Genomic DNA, 14024 nt, shown 5'->3' with positions numbered 1-14024 from the left:
ATTCGCACGATGAATTGTTCTGGTATATAAAATATTGCGGTAGTCTTCAGTAACAGTAGTCTAAAACTGGCTGTTATATATATTGCACGGTGATGCAGCTGGCTGTTAAGGTCTGTGCATGAATAGTAGTCACAGACTGTTGCGTCCTTTTCATTACTACTTGGTAAATTTGCAGTCAGTAGTTGGAAGTCATTCCTGCACATGTCCTTGCTCCTCAGAGTTCTCTCAGCCCTTGGCATTTTAACTTGCGAGAAAGTAGTGCAACTTCATTTTAATTTGTAACCACCTTGTAGATGGGTGTTATAACAAGAACTCCATACGTTGCATAAGATTAATTACACTAAACGTCCATCTCTTTTACTCTTCTTCCTCTTGGTTCCTTATAATCATGCGTAAGTAATCTTCCTCGGCGTTAAAATGAATATGATAGGGGCAAAGTAAAGTACGGACAGTGATGGAAAAGCAAATACATTAAATAAATCTGTGAAACTGTCATTGTAGAAGCAAAAACCTCTCCACAAAAGCAAATATATGTGCCTTCGAAAAATCAAACTTGTCCATGGGAAATTAATCATCATCAAACTTGAAATTTGTGGTATGTATGGATTAAGTGCCTCCGCAAGTAAAGGGCTTCGGCATGTCATCGTGTCCCGTACATGGACGATGAAGGAGTCGTGCATTGCATTGCATGCTGCTGCAGCCATCCGCTGGTCAACTGCCAGACGCCGCCCGCCTGCCCCATGGATTGAATGCATGTGTTCTGCTCAGAAATTGTTCAGCTGGTGTGGTGTGGTGTGGTGGTAATTGATCGACCCCTCATCGATTGAGACCAACCTATCATCCCCCTACCCACCCAATAGCTTTTATTAAATTTTTTTTTTTTAAGGAAAAAGTTTTTTTTTAATGAATTGGCCTTCAATCACCACCGTCAAGATCGCGTTCCATTCCATATGATAAAAGGGGCTGGGAGAGTTAAAAAGAAAAGGGTAAAATACACTAAATTTCCTTGTGATTTGGGTTATTATCATAAAGCCTCCTCATTATTTGAAAACCCCCAAAGAACCCCCTCGTGGTTTGGATTAATTTGGGCAATGAATGGAAATCGTCCAATTTAACGGAAAATATGAAATTCCTATATTAACCTTGTTTCAACCTATACTAAAAGTTAGTTCAAGATTTACATAAGATTTTAGAAACTTTTTCACTTCATTTGAGAATAAAGAAACATCAAGTGGCTCATTTGAAAATTTCAAAAATTTGGAGCAGCCGCTGTAGAAGAACATCGAGGAAAAGAAATTGTTGATCCATTCAAGCGATTACCAGATGCAATAGTTTCCGTCATTCTTGACAAAGTTTTTGAAGCCAAATATCTCTTTAGGTGTTCCTTTAGTCTCCAAAAGATTCTCTTCTCTTGTTTACAAATCCGAATCTGTTTCTTTCAAAATCCCTCTTCAGATCTCACTCATCCAACGTGATCCCACACTCCGACTGGCTGCTTTTCCCGGCAAACTGGTCCATGCTGTCACCTATCCTATGGTGTTTCTTCAGCTGGCAGCCTATGACTCCGTCATGTGGACATTTTCGCCACCCTATTGTGCCTTCGATCACTACCTGGTGCTGGATTATCTGCCACAATTTCTTCGTAAGTTTACTTGGTTGAAATCCCTTGTCGTAGATTTCGATTATTTCGCTTCCGAGGGCAATAACAATAACCTCAATTTCACCAAGCAGCCAACCCTAAAGTGGACGTTTGACACAAATTAACAACTAACCCACGGTACTATTGGTACCCTTATATTGATGATGATGATGATGATGATGATGATTTTCGCATTTCTGGGTGGTCTCGTCCTCGGATTTCTCTGGGTCCGGTTGAGCTTACGGGTCTGGGTCACGTCAGCCTCCGGGCAGGTATCGGGCCAACCAGTTTAATTGTACTTGGTGGTAGATGATGATGATTCTGAAGGAGTTCGGGGAAATTTTTTTTCCCCCTTCTAGTAGAAATTTGTAATTACAAATTGGTGGTACAAGTTATAACAACTGGGAAAAGCAGATGGTTTTAGGCTTCGAGGAGTTTGAAGGTTGAGGTGTTGGGTTGCTTCGGTTGGTGAAGGGTTGAAGCAAATACTGGATTCCGTTGGTGGAATCTTTTGCCGGGTGTCACCGGATTAACAAAGGTTGGTGTTGATTTTGCTTCAGTTTTTCTACTCCAGATGGTTCAGTTCAGGAGAAAGAAGAACAAGGAAGAACTAGGAAAAAAAAAAGAAAAGAAAAGAAAATGTAAAATTACCACATTACCCTTGATGTATTGTTATCACACTCGCTTGTCAAGCGTGTGTAATTCACTTCCCGTCAAATTGGACGATTTCAGTCCATTACCCAAATTAGTCCAAACCACGAGGAGGTTTTTTGGGGGTTTTCAAATAATGAGGAGACTTTATGATAATAACCCAAACTACATGGGGGTTTAGTGTATTTTACCCAAAAGAAAAGGGTTCCCTGCGATACTCTCCTCCTATTTTGATTTTTGAATAAAGAAAACGAGTGCCTTACTGCACTAGAAATCCAGCTTGGCTAGGCCCATCATTTCTGTCCAGCATGATAACAAGTTTGAATATGATATGACAAATTCTTTTAAGAAGAAAAGAAAAAAAGGTAAAGCAATTGCGTTCCAAGTCAATGCAATTAATTATGTGGATGTTGAGAAAAGTCTTATGCCGGCTTTGTGGTTGTTACCATGGCATAGAGTCCTACACTAAATGATGATTATCGAAAATGATTTTCGCTCTCTAGTTTATACTCTCTGTCCCTCTTTTTGGTTTTATTTTACCATAGGGCGTTTGGATGGTAGGAAATGGAGATAAGAGAAGGGAAAGTATGAGAAATTGCTTATTTTTTCTTTGTTTCAGGGTTTTTAAGTGGAGGGAAAAGAAAAAAAATTAATTGAGAGAAATAGAAGAAGAAAGCTCCCTCTTGAAAAGTGGTTAGATATAAAAAAGGAAATTTGATTGTGTCATTTAAAGTCTATGAAAATAATTATTGTTCTATTTGTCCGTCAAACCGAGCCACATACTAGAGGAGAAAACTTTTTCTCTCCCTTTTTTCTTCTATTACTTTTTTTTTTATAGTAACTGTAATATTTTTTTAATTTAAACTATCATAATTAGGGAAAAGATAGAGTTGAGAGTAGAAATTCCATAAAAGAGAGTCACTGAAAATAGTCACATATAGGTGACCACCGAGCCAAAAGGACCGGTGGTTCTTTCTTCTTCTGCTACTCCCAGACAAGTATTCCCATCCTACTGCCCTCTCCTCTTTTATGATAAACTCTCTCTTCTTTCATTTCCGATCCTAAACTCCCAACAAATAAGCATATTATTTATGTTTACGATAAACAGTCAAGATCTTCCATTCTCCTCGTCTTCCATTCTTACTTGCTACGTATTTCTTCATAAATATGGAAAGCAAACACTTGTATGATAGAGCAGCATCATGGAAACTAGTTGATGCTGACGACAACAAAAAATAAAAAAATAAAAATTTCTGAGACACGTAGGAGAACGTGCACCCTTTCTGAAGTGAAATCAGGAAACTTTTTACAGTACTTTATTACTGCGTTTTGCAATTATTTACTAGAAAGCAGTCATACGTTTTTCTTTCCTTATTATAACAAAAAAGAACATAAGAAACTACGCTACAGTAGACTTTGGCTTTTGTACTTCAAACTCGATCATTGTCCCATCCTTGTCCCTTCTTTAATTTTGAATTTTAGACGGTGCACACGTCTCCTTTTTGCCATTTCTTTCTCATCTTGACCACCACACAAGTATGAAACGACAACTCTCTGCTAGGGGTGCAAACGAGTCGAATCGAGCCGAATTTTGACCTAATCAAGTCGAACCTTCAGTTAATTTTGTGAAGCTCGAGCTCAAGTTCGAGCTCGAGTTTAAAAAATAAAAATAAAAATAAAAATAAATTTATTTTTTTAAAAAATAATTATTTATTTTTAAAAATAAATAAAATAATAATTTTTTAACAAATAATAAAATATTATAGATATATATGTAATTTTACTATTAAAATAAAAAATAAAAAATATATATATAATTAAGCTCGCAAGCCAACGAGCTTAATGTTTTTGAGCTCAAATTCGAGCTCGAGTTCGACTTAATTAGCTCAAACTCGAGTCAAGCTCGAACACCCCTACCCTCTACCGTGTTTATAACTTTACTTTTGATTTAATAATAATAAATAATTAGTTTATTAGGACTCCATCCTTCAACTCTGATAATTAGGATGCTTTTCAGGGACAAAATCTTTTTTTTTTGTTTATACAAATATAAAGTAAATAAAACTCTTTAATACTTGAAGGAAATGAAGTGTAATTTCTAAATTCTTGGGAGGGCTTGTAACCCCAAGTGTTGTTTACTTGCTTAGACCTAAAGATCTTTGTCATCCTGGAATAGAACAAATGCCATATGTTCAATTATCTGCATCAATATATTCGCAATTGCACTTTTTCCTTGAATTGTTATTGACTTTGCGTAGCCGAAATGCTACTGCAGGCATATCCTCCGGGCTCCAGGTAACAAAATAAAAGTAACCCGGACCCTTTTCTCTTTATTTTGGGAGGCTAAAAATTTATATATATTTATTTATAAAAATAAAAAAAAAGAAGCATCGTGATTATTGAGGTGGTCCTCCGTCCTCTTCTGAAAGACTGAAACTAAAAGTAAACTTTCTAGGGCTTGAAACTTTTGAGATCAGCCAGCCCCTTTTGTTGAATGTCAAGCCAATTTCCTTGGAATCTCAATTAATGGCATGCCATCTTGGTTAAGGAAACTAAAACATCAAATTAACTCATCAAAAGAATCAAAATGAAAGAACAGCAAAAGGTCTCTATTGTACTAGTCTTATAAAGTTGCAAAGTTCGCCGGAGAAATGAGATACCGAGCTACCAAGCACTAGCGCGAGCGGCCTCGTATCGTTGCCATCTTCTATGTTGACCCCTTATTGCTGGACTGTTGATCTTCTTAAAAAAAAAAAAACGGTTGTTTAATATGTTAATAAAAATTAGACAATAGACATAAGTGATTAGAACATCAAGGGTGATTTTTTTTTTGGCCGAATGTTTGAAATGTCAAATTAGGAGAAAATTGGAAATGTAATGGACAATGATGACAATCAAGCACTATAAGTAGCTTTACTGTAGATGTTTTGAACTTCTAAATAATACGTACTAACAAAGAAATAAAATATATAAACGTAAGGCAAAAAGTAAACCAGTTATCGGAAAATGATTAGTAGATGTAAATTGTAACCATTAATAGCTAGACTGTATCCTCAAAACAGCAATCAGTATCAGACTTGGCCTTAATTTCAACCAATTTTACGACATCAAAAATTTTTTTTTTTTTGTCATCCTGTATTTTGAAATTCAACTTAGGCATCAGGAAAAAGTACAAAAACACATTTTGTGGCAGGGATTTCAGGTGGGAAAAACTTGTCATTCTGAATTTTGAAATTCAACACAGACATCAAGAATAGTACAAAAACACATTTTTTGTTGTAGGGATTTCAGGTGGGAATGACAGCAAAAATCCAACAATAAACCCGGCAAAATTATACCTAACTTATTTCCGGATGACAAGCAGCTAGCTCTTCTCTTTTTTCTTTTTTTTTTTGAGCCACATCTTTATACACAGTCGTTGGTTTTCATTTCTCTAATTCTAGCTTATTTTGGTTTGATGAAGCAAATTTAGTATAAGAAAATGCTAGGAAAAATTATTCAAAACATCCTTTATATTTTATTACATTAATTTTTTCATTCTTCACATTTAAAATGTTAACTTTACGTCTCTTACGAATTCAAGTTAGCAAAATTGGATCCCAACCTAAGTTTTTTTATCACTTTTTAGTCTAAAATCACCATGCGACCTACATGCAGTTATTTTTTTATATACAATGTGATAACATCCTACTTTTTTTTAGTGGCAAAAATCAATATGGATTGAATCACATCCCTTTTTTAGGGAAAAAATGAATATGATCCATGTTGGATCCTAATTTTTTTAGAAATAAAAATGAATATGAATCAAATCATTTGTTTAACTACAAATAGGATCTAACATTTTGTTATCCCTAAAACAATGAGACTATATGTTGTGTGAGTCACGTGATAGATTTGGTGATAAAAAAAGTAGTCGAAATTTAGGTTGTAATTACATTTTATCAACTTGATTTTGTAGGGCACGGAAAATCACTGTTTTGAAAGAGAATGATAAAAAAAATTAATTGGTGAAATGTGAAAAACATTTTAACCTATTTTTCCTAAATGCTAAACAAAGTAACATATATAAGGTACGATTCCTCTGGCGTTATTTTCAACATCTTTTTGCCCGACAAGAAAAGGATAAGGTCGGTCACGGTCAGATTCAAATCGATCGAACTTAGCTACCAGTCGCATCAAGCAATGCTAGTGCTGTGAATGCAAAGACCCGGTCGATATCAGCTAGACGATGTTTTAGCCCAGGTAGCTGAATGAAGGCAAGAAAGAATTACAGGTAAAGTATCAAAACGTGGTATATGATACCATTAGCACTACTAAGAGTATGCTTAGTTAAATTTTAATTGAACTAGACTGTTAGGTCACTCAAATTTATATGATCGTCCCTCATCTTTTTTGGCAATGATTTCAATTCTTTCATTAAGAACAATAAGTAAAGGAACAAAAAGATCACTATACATATATTTTTTACTATCTTTTGGCATAATTATTGAAAGTGTACTTTAGTATAATTGATAATTGTACTTAAACTATGGTGCTGCCCTCCCGTTTGGATTGCTATTTTTATAAATTTTTTTAAAAAATTGTATTGCAATAATTTGATATATGTAAAATAAAAAGGTGATTGAGAAATGTATTCACAAAAAAAGTAAAAAATTTTCTGTGAAAAACCAATATCCAAACAATAATTGGACCCTAATGTTTCTTAATTGAACTTCGTTAGTTCTATTTTCGATTCTCGACTCCAAAAACACTTCTGTTAAAAGTGTATAGCTAGGACTGTCAATGGGGTTGGGTCAGCTTGAACTCGACTCGTTCGGCCAGACAAAAAGCCCGATGAACCCGATCTTTTAGTGAACCGATCTGAGTTTGAGCCTAAAAATTATGCCCGAATTAAATATGAGTCAAGTTTGGGTCATATTAGGTTCAAACCCGATATAGGTCCGGCCCTTTAATTACCTATATATATAATATTTATATTTGATATTATGTATAATAATATATTCAAATATATTATTACTAAATACTAAATATATATAAATTACAAAACACAAAAATACATCTAAAGACTTTTCCAGGAGCTTTCTTAAGAGCCAATATTAGTAATGCATAACTAAATCTCTAACTTTTCTTATTGATTGAGTAAATTTTTGTATTGACATAATATTGGTTGATTTCTTTTTGGTCTACAAACACAAATCATCAAACATATTTGGATTTAAATCACAAGATTATAAAAAAAGTTTCAACTTTTAAATATGTATTGACTTATGATTGCATGTTTTATTACTTATTTTTCATGCATTTTGAACGAATTAAATATAAATATTGTTGAAAATTTTTGGTTTATACACTTTTTAAGAACTATTATTTGTTCATGTTTAGTTTTAATATTATAGTATTGTAAATGTTAAATTAGTTTTACAATTTAATAATTATAGTAATTATATTAAGAAAATTAAGGAGTAATAAGTGAGTTTGGACTAAATCCGATTAAGACTCACAACCCGAATATTATGTGAGTTGAGTATGAATTTCACATTTATGAACCCGAAACTCATAGCCCGAAACTCGAAAATATTTCAAATAAAATGAGCTGAACTTAAGCTTATAAAAACTCGCTCGTTAGGTTCGATTGACAGGCTACGTATAGCCTTTGCTTTTTATCTCTGCTAGGAGTATAGTTTTCTGTTTAGTAAACACGAAAAACTGGTCACCTCTCTCCGACAAAATCTGTTTTTGTAAGTGAAGTGAAATAACTCTTCTCTATCAAAGATGACGTGATGATTATGCTTAGCTATAATTCATGAAATATGCGGGCGGCCTGTTTATGCATCATTTCAGCTAAATTCATAATCTTGCTTGTTGTGAATTGTATTCATTGCTGAGGTAAATTGAAAAATAGTAGAGAATTACGCACTGCCCAATGGGCGAGAGTTTTATTTCTCTGATCTTCAAACCGGTATTTGATTCCCACAGCCTATTCCATCTCCCGCTCCGTTTTTCTCTTGTGCAAGTCATGGAAAAGAAAAATAAAGGACCAAAAAAAAAAAAGAGAGCTTGGCATTGACGGAGAGAATATGAGCAGGAAAAGAATGAAAGACGGTCTCACTCATCAAAAGTCTAACAATAATGATATCGATGCTTTTCTTGTGGGATAAGGCATTTTTCACTGGGAAAAAACCTCCAGGGTGAATGATGATTAGACGATTAGTCTTAATAAAGCAACTTATTAGTACTTATTAGGAGATGGAATTAGAGAGCCAGATTCATGTTTCGTTTGGTGCTACAGGGGATGTGTAAAATGGAGACTGGACGTAGAGCATAAATCAGTAAGAGGATGGGATGATTACTTATGACACATGTCCTCATTTCTTAATCCACAATAGAATAGAATGTAGTGGTTGCACTCGACGGTGCAAATTACACATAATTGCTATGCATAAAACCCTTTTGCTCGCTCTACAACTTAGAGACGAGAATGCATTTATATTCGCCGTACGTAGGTGTAACTCTTTTTTGATATAATATATGCGAAATAAAAAAATAATTAAAAAATATATTGATATTGTAAGCAAATAAATTTTAACAAATAAACGAGAGTTTTTGAATATACATCGTGAAGCCTAATTGAAACAAATAATTACCAAATTTTGTTTTTAAAAATTTAATACACAAATTATATATCACAAAATAAAATTGTGCAGAAATTTATAATTGAAAGTCAAAATTGTAAAGGCCATGGCAAGAAAAATCAAAAGGGTCCGGACACTATTATGACTGTAAGGTTGCCATGCATTTTTGCATAATTTAATATACACTATTATTTCTGTAAACTACACTAATAAAATATTTCTGAAATATTATAGCTTTCTTTTTTTTTTTCTGAAAAAACACTACAATAATCACTAATTTTTATCGAAAGCTAAACGTACGTGTCCCAATCCCACGTCGAAAACATTTTGAACAGCACTAGCAGTCTGCACTCTGCACCATCATTAAACTCTTCTGTTTTTTTCTGAAACTCTACCACACCATATGGTCAGGTCAACAATGAAACCGTGGTTAAAAAGTGAGCCACAAAACTTAACTCGTCATTATCTTTCGCCCTTCTCCCCATTTACAGTTGATGATTTCTAATTAATTTATTAGCTCTTCTTTAATCAAATCCACATCGGCTACCTGTTCTATCTAAACAATACACGACTGTAGACCAAACACAAGAAGACTTTCACATCTTCTTCTCTCTTTCTCTGCCCTCCTAAATTTCCTCTTTCATCTAGTTTTCTGAGCCGTCTTCTTGAAAGTACTGCTCCCCAGCCCAATTTCCGGCATTTTCATCGGAGAAAACTTCATCGGAAATTCAAGAAGCTCGGTGCTGAAATGTTTTCTGGTTATTAGACAGGTGAACAGCTGCCTAGATTTAAGGTCCATGTTCTAGAAACCTCATGAAGTACAGCAAAATTTCATCTTCTTTTAGCTGAAGATACTCATGTCATGCTCACCGGCGATAATTCTCTGGCGACTCTGATTCCGTTATTTGCAGAGCTTACAGGTGGTGGTTCTGTGAACTGGGATTTGCTAATTAGCTCATTTTCTGATCTGGTCGTGGTCAAAAGTTGATCGTAGTTGGTAGTTGGAGATTTTTTTTTTTTTTTTTTTTAAATTAGATTGACTGGTGGATAGATACACAAGTCTGAGAGCTGAGTGCTGTGACCATAAGCCGTAGAAAGGAAAAAGGAGCTTTATATCCTAAAAGTTTTTTTGCAGCATAAATGCCCCAAAATTTCTCTTTCTAGCAGTCTTAAAAATCCCTTTTAACAACTCCAGTACTCTTTCCATGCCTGCCGATATGGATAACTCTTCTGTCATGAATGATTCTACCGCTTCCGGTGATGCCAGTGCTTCTTCTTCAGGCAATCAAGCGGCAGCCCCTCCTACATCATCTGCCAAGAAAAAACGAAATCTCCCAGGCATGCCAGGTAAAAGAGCCAGAAAGGAAAACATAAAAGACTGGTAATCTGTTTTTGCTTATTGCTGAAGTTTCATTTTGTTTTTCTCTTAGATCCGGATGCAGAGGTGATTGCTTTGTCACCAAAGACTCTGTTGGCAACAAATAGATTTGTGTGCGAAATTTGCAATAAAGGGTTCCAAAGGGACCAGAATTTGCAGCTGCATCGGAGAGGACATAATTTGCCTTGGAAACTTAGGCAGAGATCGAGCAAAGAGGTCAAGAAGAGAGTTTATGTATGCCCTGAACTCACCTGTGTTCACCATGATCCTTCTCGAGCATTGGGCGATTTGACCGGAATTAAGAAGCATTTCTGCAGAAAACATGGCGAAAAGAAGTGGAAATGCGACAAGTGTTCGAAGAAATATGCTGTTCAGTCTGATTGGAAAGCTCATTCAAAGATTTGTGGAACTAGAGAATATAAATGTGATTGTGGGACTCTGTTTTCAAGGTTAACTGATATTTTCCCTACCTTGTTAAGATAAATTTTTCCCTCTGTTTTTCTTTTTATTTTCAAGAATGATGTTAATGTCTGTTTGATGATTGCAGGAGGGATAGCTTTATTACACATAGAGCTTTTTGTGATGCATTAGCTGAGGAGAGTGCAAAAGCACAGACAGTTGAGGCACTTCCAGCTCCTACTGCTGATGATGAGGAGCCGAAGCTTCAAACACTTGCATCCTCATCACCACCACCTTCGGTAGCAGCTCAGCCTCCTCCACCAGCTGCTTTAGCATCTTCAGCTTTGCCTGTTCAAAATCCAGGTATTTCTGCTCGAAACTGCCAATTTGTAGCTCAGCCTCCTCCACCTACTGCTGATGATGGGTAGTTATGTAGCTCTGTACTCCGGGTTTTGTCGGATGTATATCATACTTTTGCCGGGAAAAAAGAAAAGAAAAGCAAAATGTTGTTGTTGTTGTTTCTTTGTCTATTAATCTTGGAGTCTAGTTGTTTTTGTCTGTTCCTCTTCTTTGTTGTTATATGCATATATGGTTGACTAGATTTACTCCGTTACTATAAGAACAAGGATGAACTACTACTAACTTCAATTGGGGAAAACCATATCTCAACTATGAATAAAAAATTGAGATTGAATCTAAGCAATCTTTTGGTAGAGAATGGACAGAGATCCAGCCAAAAGCTAAAAGTAAAGTTGATGCCGAGAAAGGAGGGTATTATTGAATCTCTTTTAATCATATACAAAGCTCTTTAATAAGAAAGGTTATACTTTCTTCATTTCTTGCTTCTTTACCAGGGAATGCTCTTTTTTTTTTTTTTTGCCCTCATTCTTTTTATATGATTTGTTTAATTCAACAGAGGGACCTGAAAATCCCACGCAAAGTCCCGCTCCACCTCAGATTCTAGAGGAAACATCTGTTGTGACCAGCTTAACCGGCAGCTGTGGTAGCAGCAGCAGCTCAAGCAGTCATGGAAGTACTAGCAGCAGCGTGTTTGCAAGCTTATTTGCCTCATCAACAACATCGGGAAGCTTGCAATCTCAAACACCTGAATTTACCGACTTGTTTAGAGCTGTGGCCCGTCCTGAGAATGCATCTGAAGTCGTAGCGTCTTCTTCTACGGAACCCATATCCCTCTGTCTTGCTACAAGTCACGGTTCATCAATTTTTGGAACAGCAGGGCAAGAACGTAGGCAGTATGCGCCTGCACCACAACCTGCCATGTCTGCAACAGCATTACTGCAAAAAGCTGCTCAGATTGGAGCAGCAGCAACTAATGCTTCACTCCTGAGAGGGTTCGGGATTGTTTCTTCGGCGTCAGCTTCGAGCGGGCAGCAGGAGTGGAGTGGGAGGGGAATTGAGTCTGATAGTGCATCATTGGCAGCAGGCCTGGGACTTGGGCTGCCATGTGACGGTGGGTCTAGCTTGAAGGAACTGATGTTGGGGACTCCATCTGTATTCGGTCCTAAGCATACTACCCTTGACCTTCTTGGATTGGGGATGGCAGCTGGTGGAGGCCCATCAGGCGGATTTTCTGCCTTAATGACATCAATTGGTGGCGGCCTTGATGTTGCTGCTGCTGCAGCGGCATCATTTGGTGGCAGCGGCGAGTACTCTGGTAAAGATATGGGAAGGGGATCATGACAACAATTAGAACATTTGTTTTCATGAAAGTCAAGGCTTTCATAGTTGACATTTCGGAAGTGTGATTTGTGAGGTGGCATCGAGCTTTATTATCAATTAGTCTTGCAGCAGCAAATAGCGACTCTTGGCCCGGCGATGCTCCTTAAAAAATTAAGCATTACAGTATAGGCAGTGAGAGTGAGTCGGTTTTAATATTTGTTCTGCTGCCTATCAAGGTTGAAGAGACCCTTTCCGTGAAATATGAGTAGCCAAAGGTCCAGAGACCTTTTAAACACTTTTGATTATATATGTAAGATGATGTTAAAATGGTGGCACTTTTGTGAGTATAATAGTGTAGAAGATAGGAGTAAAAGCAATCGGCCACAATGTTGGTGAATGGTCCAGTATTCGGTACGGTTACTGATAATCCAAGATCAGATTAGATTAATTACTACTGGTTTATTTATGACATCATGACCCATGAGCCTCCAATAATTTTTTCTTCTACACGGTTCAACCAGAAAACCGGGGAGTAATTATTTTTGGGGTGGAAGCATGAACATATTTCCATTACTTGCTAGAGACTACACGAATAAGAAATTGCTTCTGCACTCCAAGCTTGAACGAGTATCTCATTTGTAGGACGGATAACTATTTTGACTCAACATTATATGTCTTCTTGTGGAGTCGGGTTAAAAAAAAAAATACATAAGAGATAGCTAGGAGTAGGGCTGTTAATCGAGTCGAATTCGAGCACATGATAATCGAGCTCGATTTGAATATCTAATTGAGTTAGTTTGAGCTCGCTTGATTAGTAATTCGAGCTTCACAAGCTGTTCGAGATTGACTCGATGTACTCGATCGAAAATTCGAGTTCGAACTCGAATTCGAGTTCAAAATCGAGCCGAGCTTATCAAGCTCTAGCTCGTTTGGGAGATGAATATTAGGGGCAAAACCGAAAGAGGAAATAAAAAAGTAGGGCTAAAAACTGAGAATGAATTAGGTAAAAATATCAAATACACAATGAAATGACGCTAATGACCCTACTATTTGAGCCTGTCGAGTTTAAACGAGTCGAGTTATACTCGACTCGTCTATTAAATGAGCCTAAAGTTGAACTCGAGCTCGGCTCGTTTCTCTCAGTAAACGAGCCGAATCGAACCCTTATCGAGTCGAATCGAGCTTGGCTCGCGAGCTATCCGATTCGATTAACAGCTCTAGCTAGGGGTGGTGAATTTCTTTAGAAATGCGGGCCCTGATGAAAACAAATATGGTAATTTTGTGATTGTTTTTGTGCAGAGCAGACGGATTGAGTAAAATGAGTAATCAGGATGAGTGAGAGACATTATTGACCTTTAGAGAGCAGTAAAGTGGGGTTTAACTTTTGTACTTATTTCAGAATTCCGTGCCAAGTAGCACGGCCTCTATAGTATAGGGAACATGTCACCTACTCTACTCTACTCCATGCGAACAATTCATGGCAGGCCAAAGCCACTGCTTCTTCGTGCTTCTAAACACGACGTGGCGTGTAAAAAACATTTATCTCGTACATCCACGGTAAAACTTTTACGTTTTACTGTAAACGTCAAGCGCCCTTGCTTGAATTGTGATTTTTTACAGAAAAAAAATAATATATATATATATA

General features: G+C 36.5%; 1 protein-coding gene and 1 long non-coding RNA gene across 2 annotated transcripts; both read left to right on the top strand.

Annotated features, from left to right (window-relative positions):
• Positions 1-1006: 1006 nt before the first annotated feature.
• On the top strand, positions 1007-2564 carry LOC140011145 (uncharacterized). The gene is made up of 2 exons (XR_011818406.1): positions 1007-1642; positions 1732-2564. It is a non-coding gene; the product is annotated as an uncharacterized lncRNA (long non-coding RNA).
• A 6841-nt stretch (positions 2565-9405) lies between these two features.
• On the top strand, positions 9406-12848 carry LOC140011050 (zinc finger protein GAI-ASSOCIATED FACTOR 1-like). Its single transcript, XM_072058993.1, has 4 exons — positions 9406-10269; positions 10353-10749; positions 10848-11062; positions 11616-12848. Exons 1-4 carry the CDS (start codon positions 10128-10130, stop codon positions 12398-12400), a joined length of 1539 nt encoding a protein of 512 aa, XP_071915094.1. The 5' UTR covers positions 9406-10127; the 3' UTR covers positions 12401-12848.
• Positions 12849-14024: the final 1176 nt, after the last annotated feature.

Source organism: Coffea arabica, chromosome 7e (assembly GCF_036785885.1).
Source record: "Coffea arabica cultivar ET-39 chromosome 7e, Coffea Arabica ET-39 HiFi, whole genome shotgun sequence".
NCBI classification, from domain to species: Eukaryota; Viridiplantae; Streptophyta; class Magnoliopsida; order Gentianales; family Rubiaceae; genus Coffea; species Coffea arabica.
The sequence above is the reverse complement of the archived record's forward strand: the minus strand, read 5'-3'. Positions and strand labels throughout refer to the sequence as shown.

What these genes read in the sequence shown, in the direction of transcription:
- LOC140011050 (XM_072058993.1), top strand. Translation starts at nt 10,128, where the DNA reads ATGCCTGCCGATATGGATAACTCTTCTGTCATGAATGATTCTACCGCT. An exon ending in TGTGGGACTCTGTTTTCAAG is followed by an intron (nt 10,750 to 10,847) that starts GTTAACTGATAT and finishes TGATGATTGCAG; the next exon opens with GAGGGATAGCTTTATTACAC. An exon ending in TTTGCCTGTTCAAAATCCAG is followed by an intron (nt 11,063 to 11,615) that starts GTATTTCTGCTC and finishes TTAATTCAACAG; the next exon opens with AGGGACCTGAAAATCCCACG.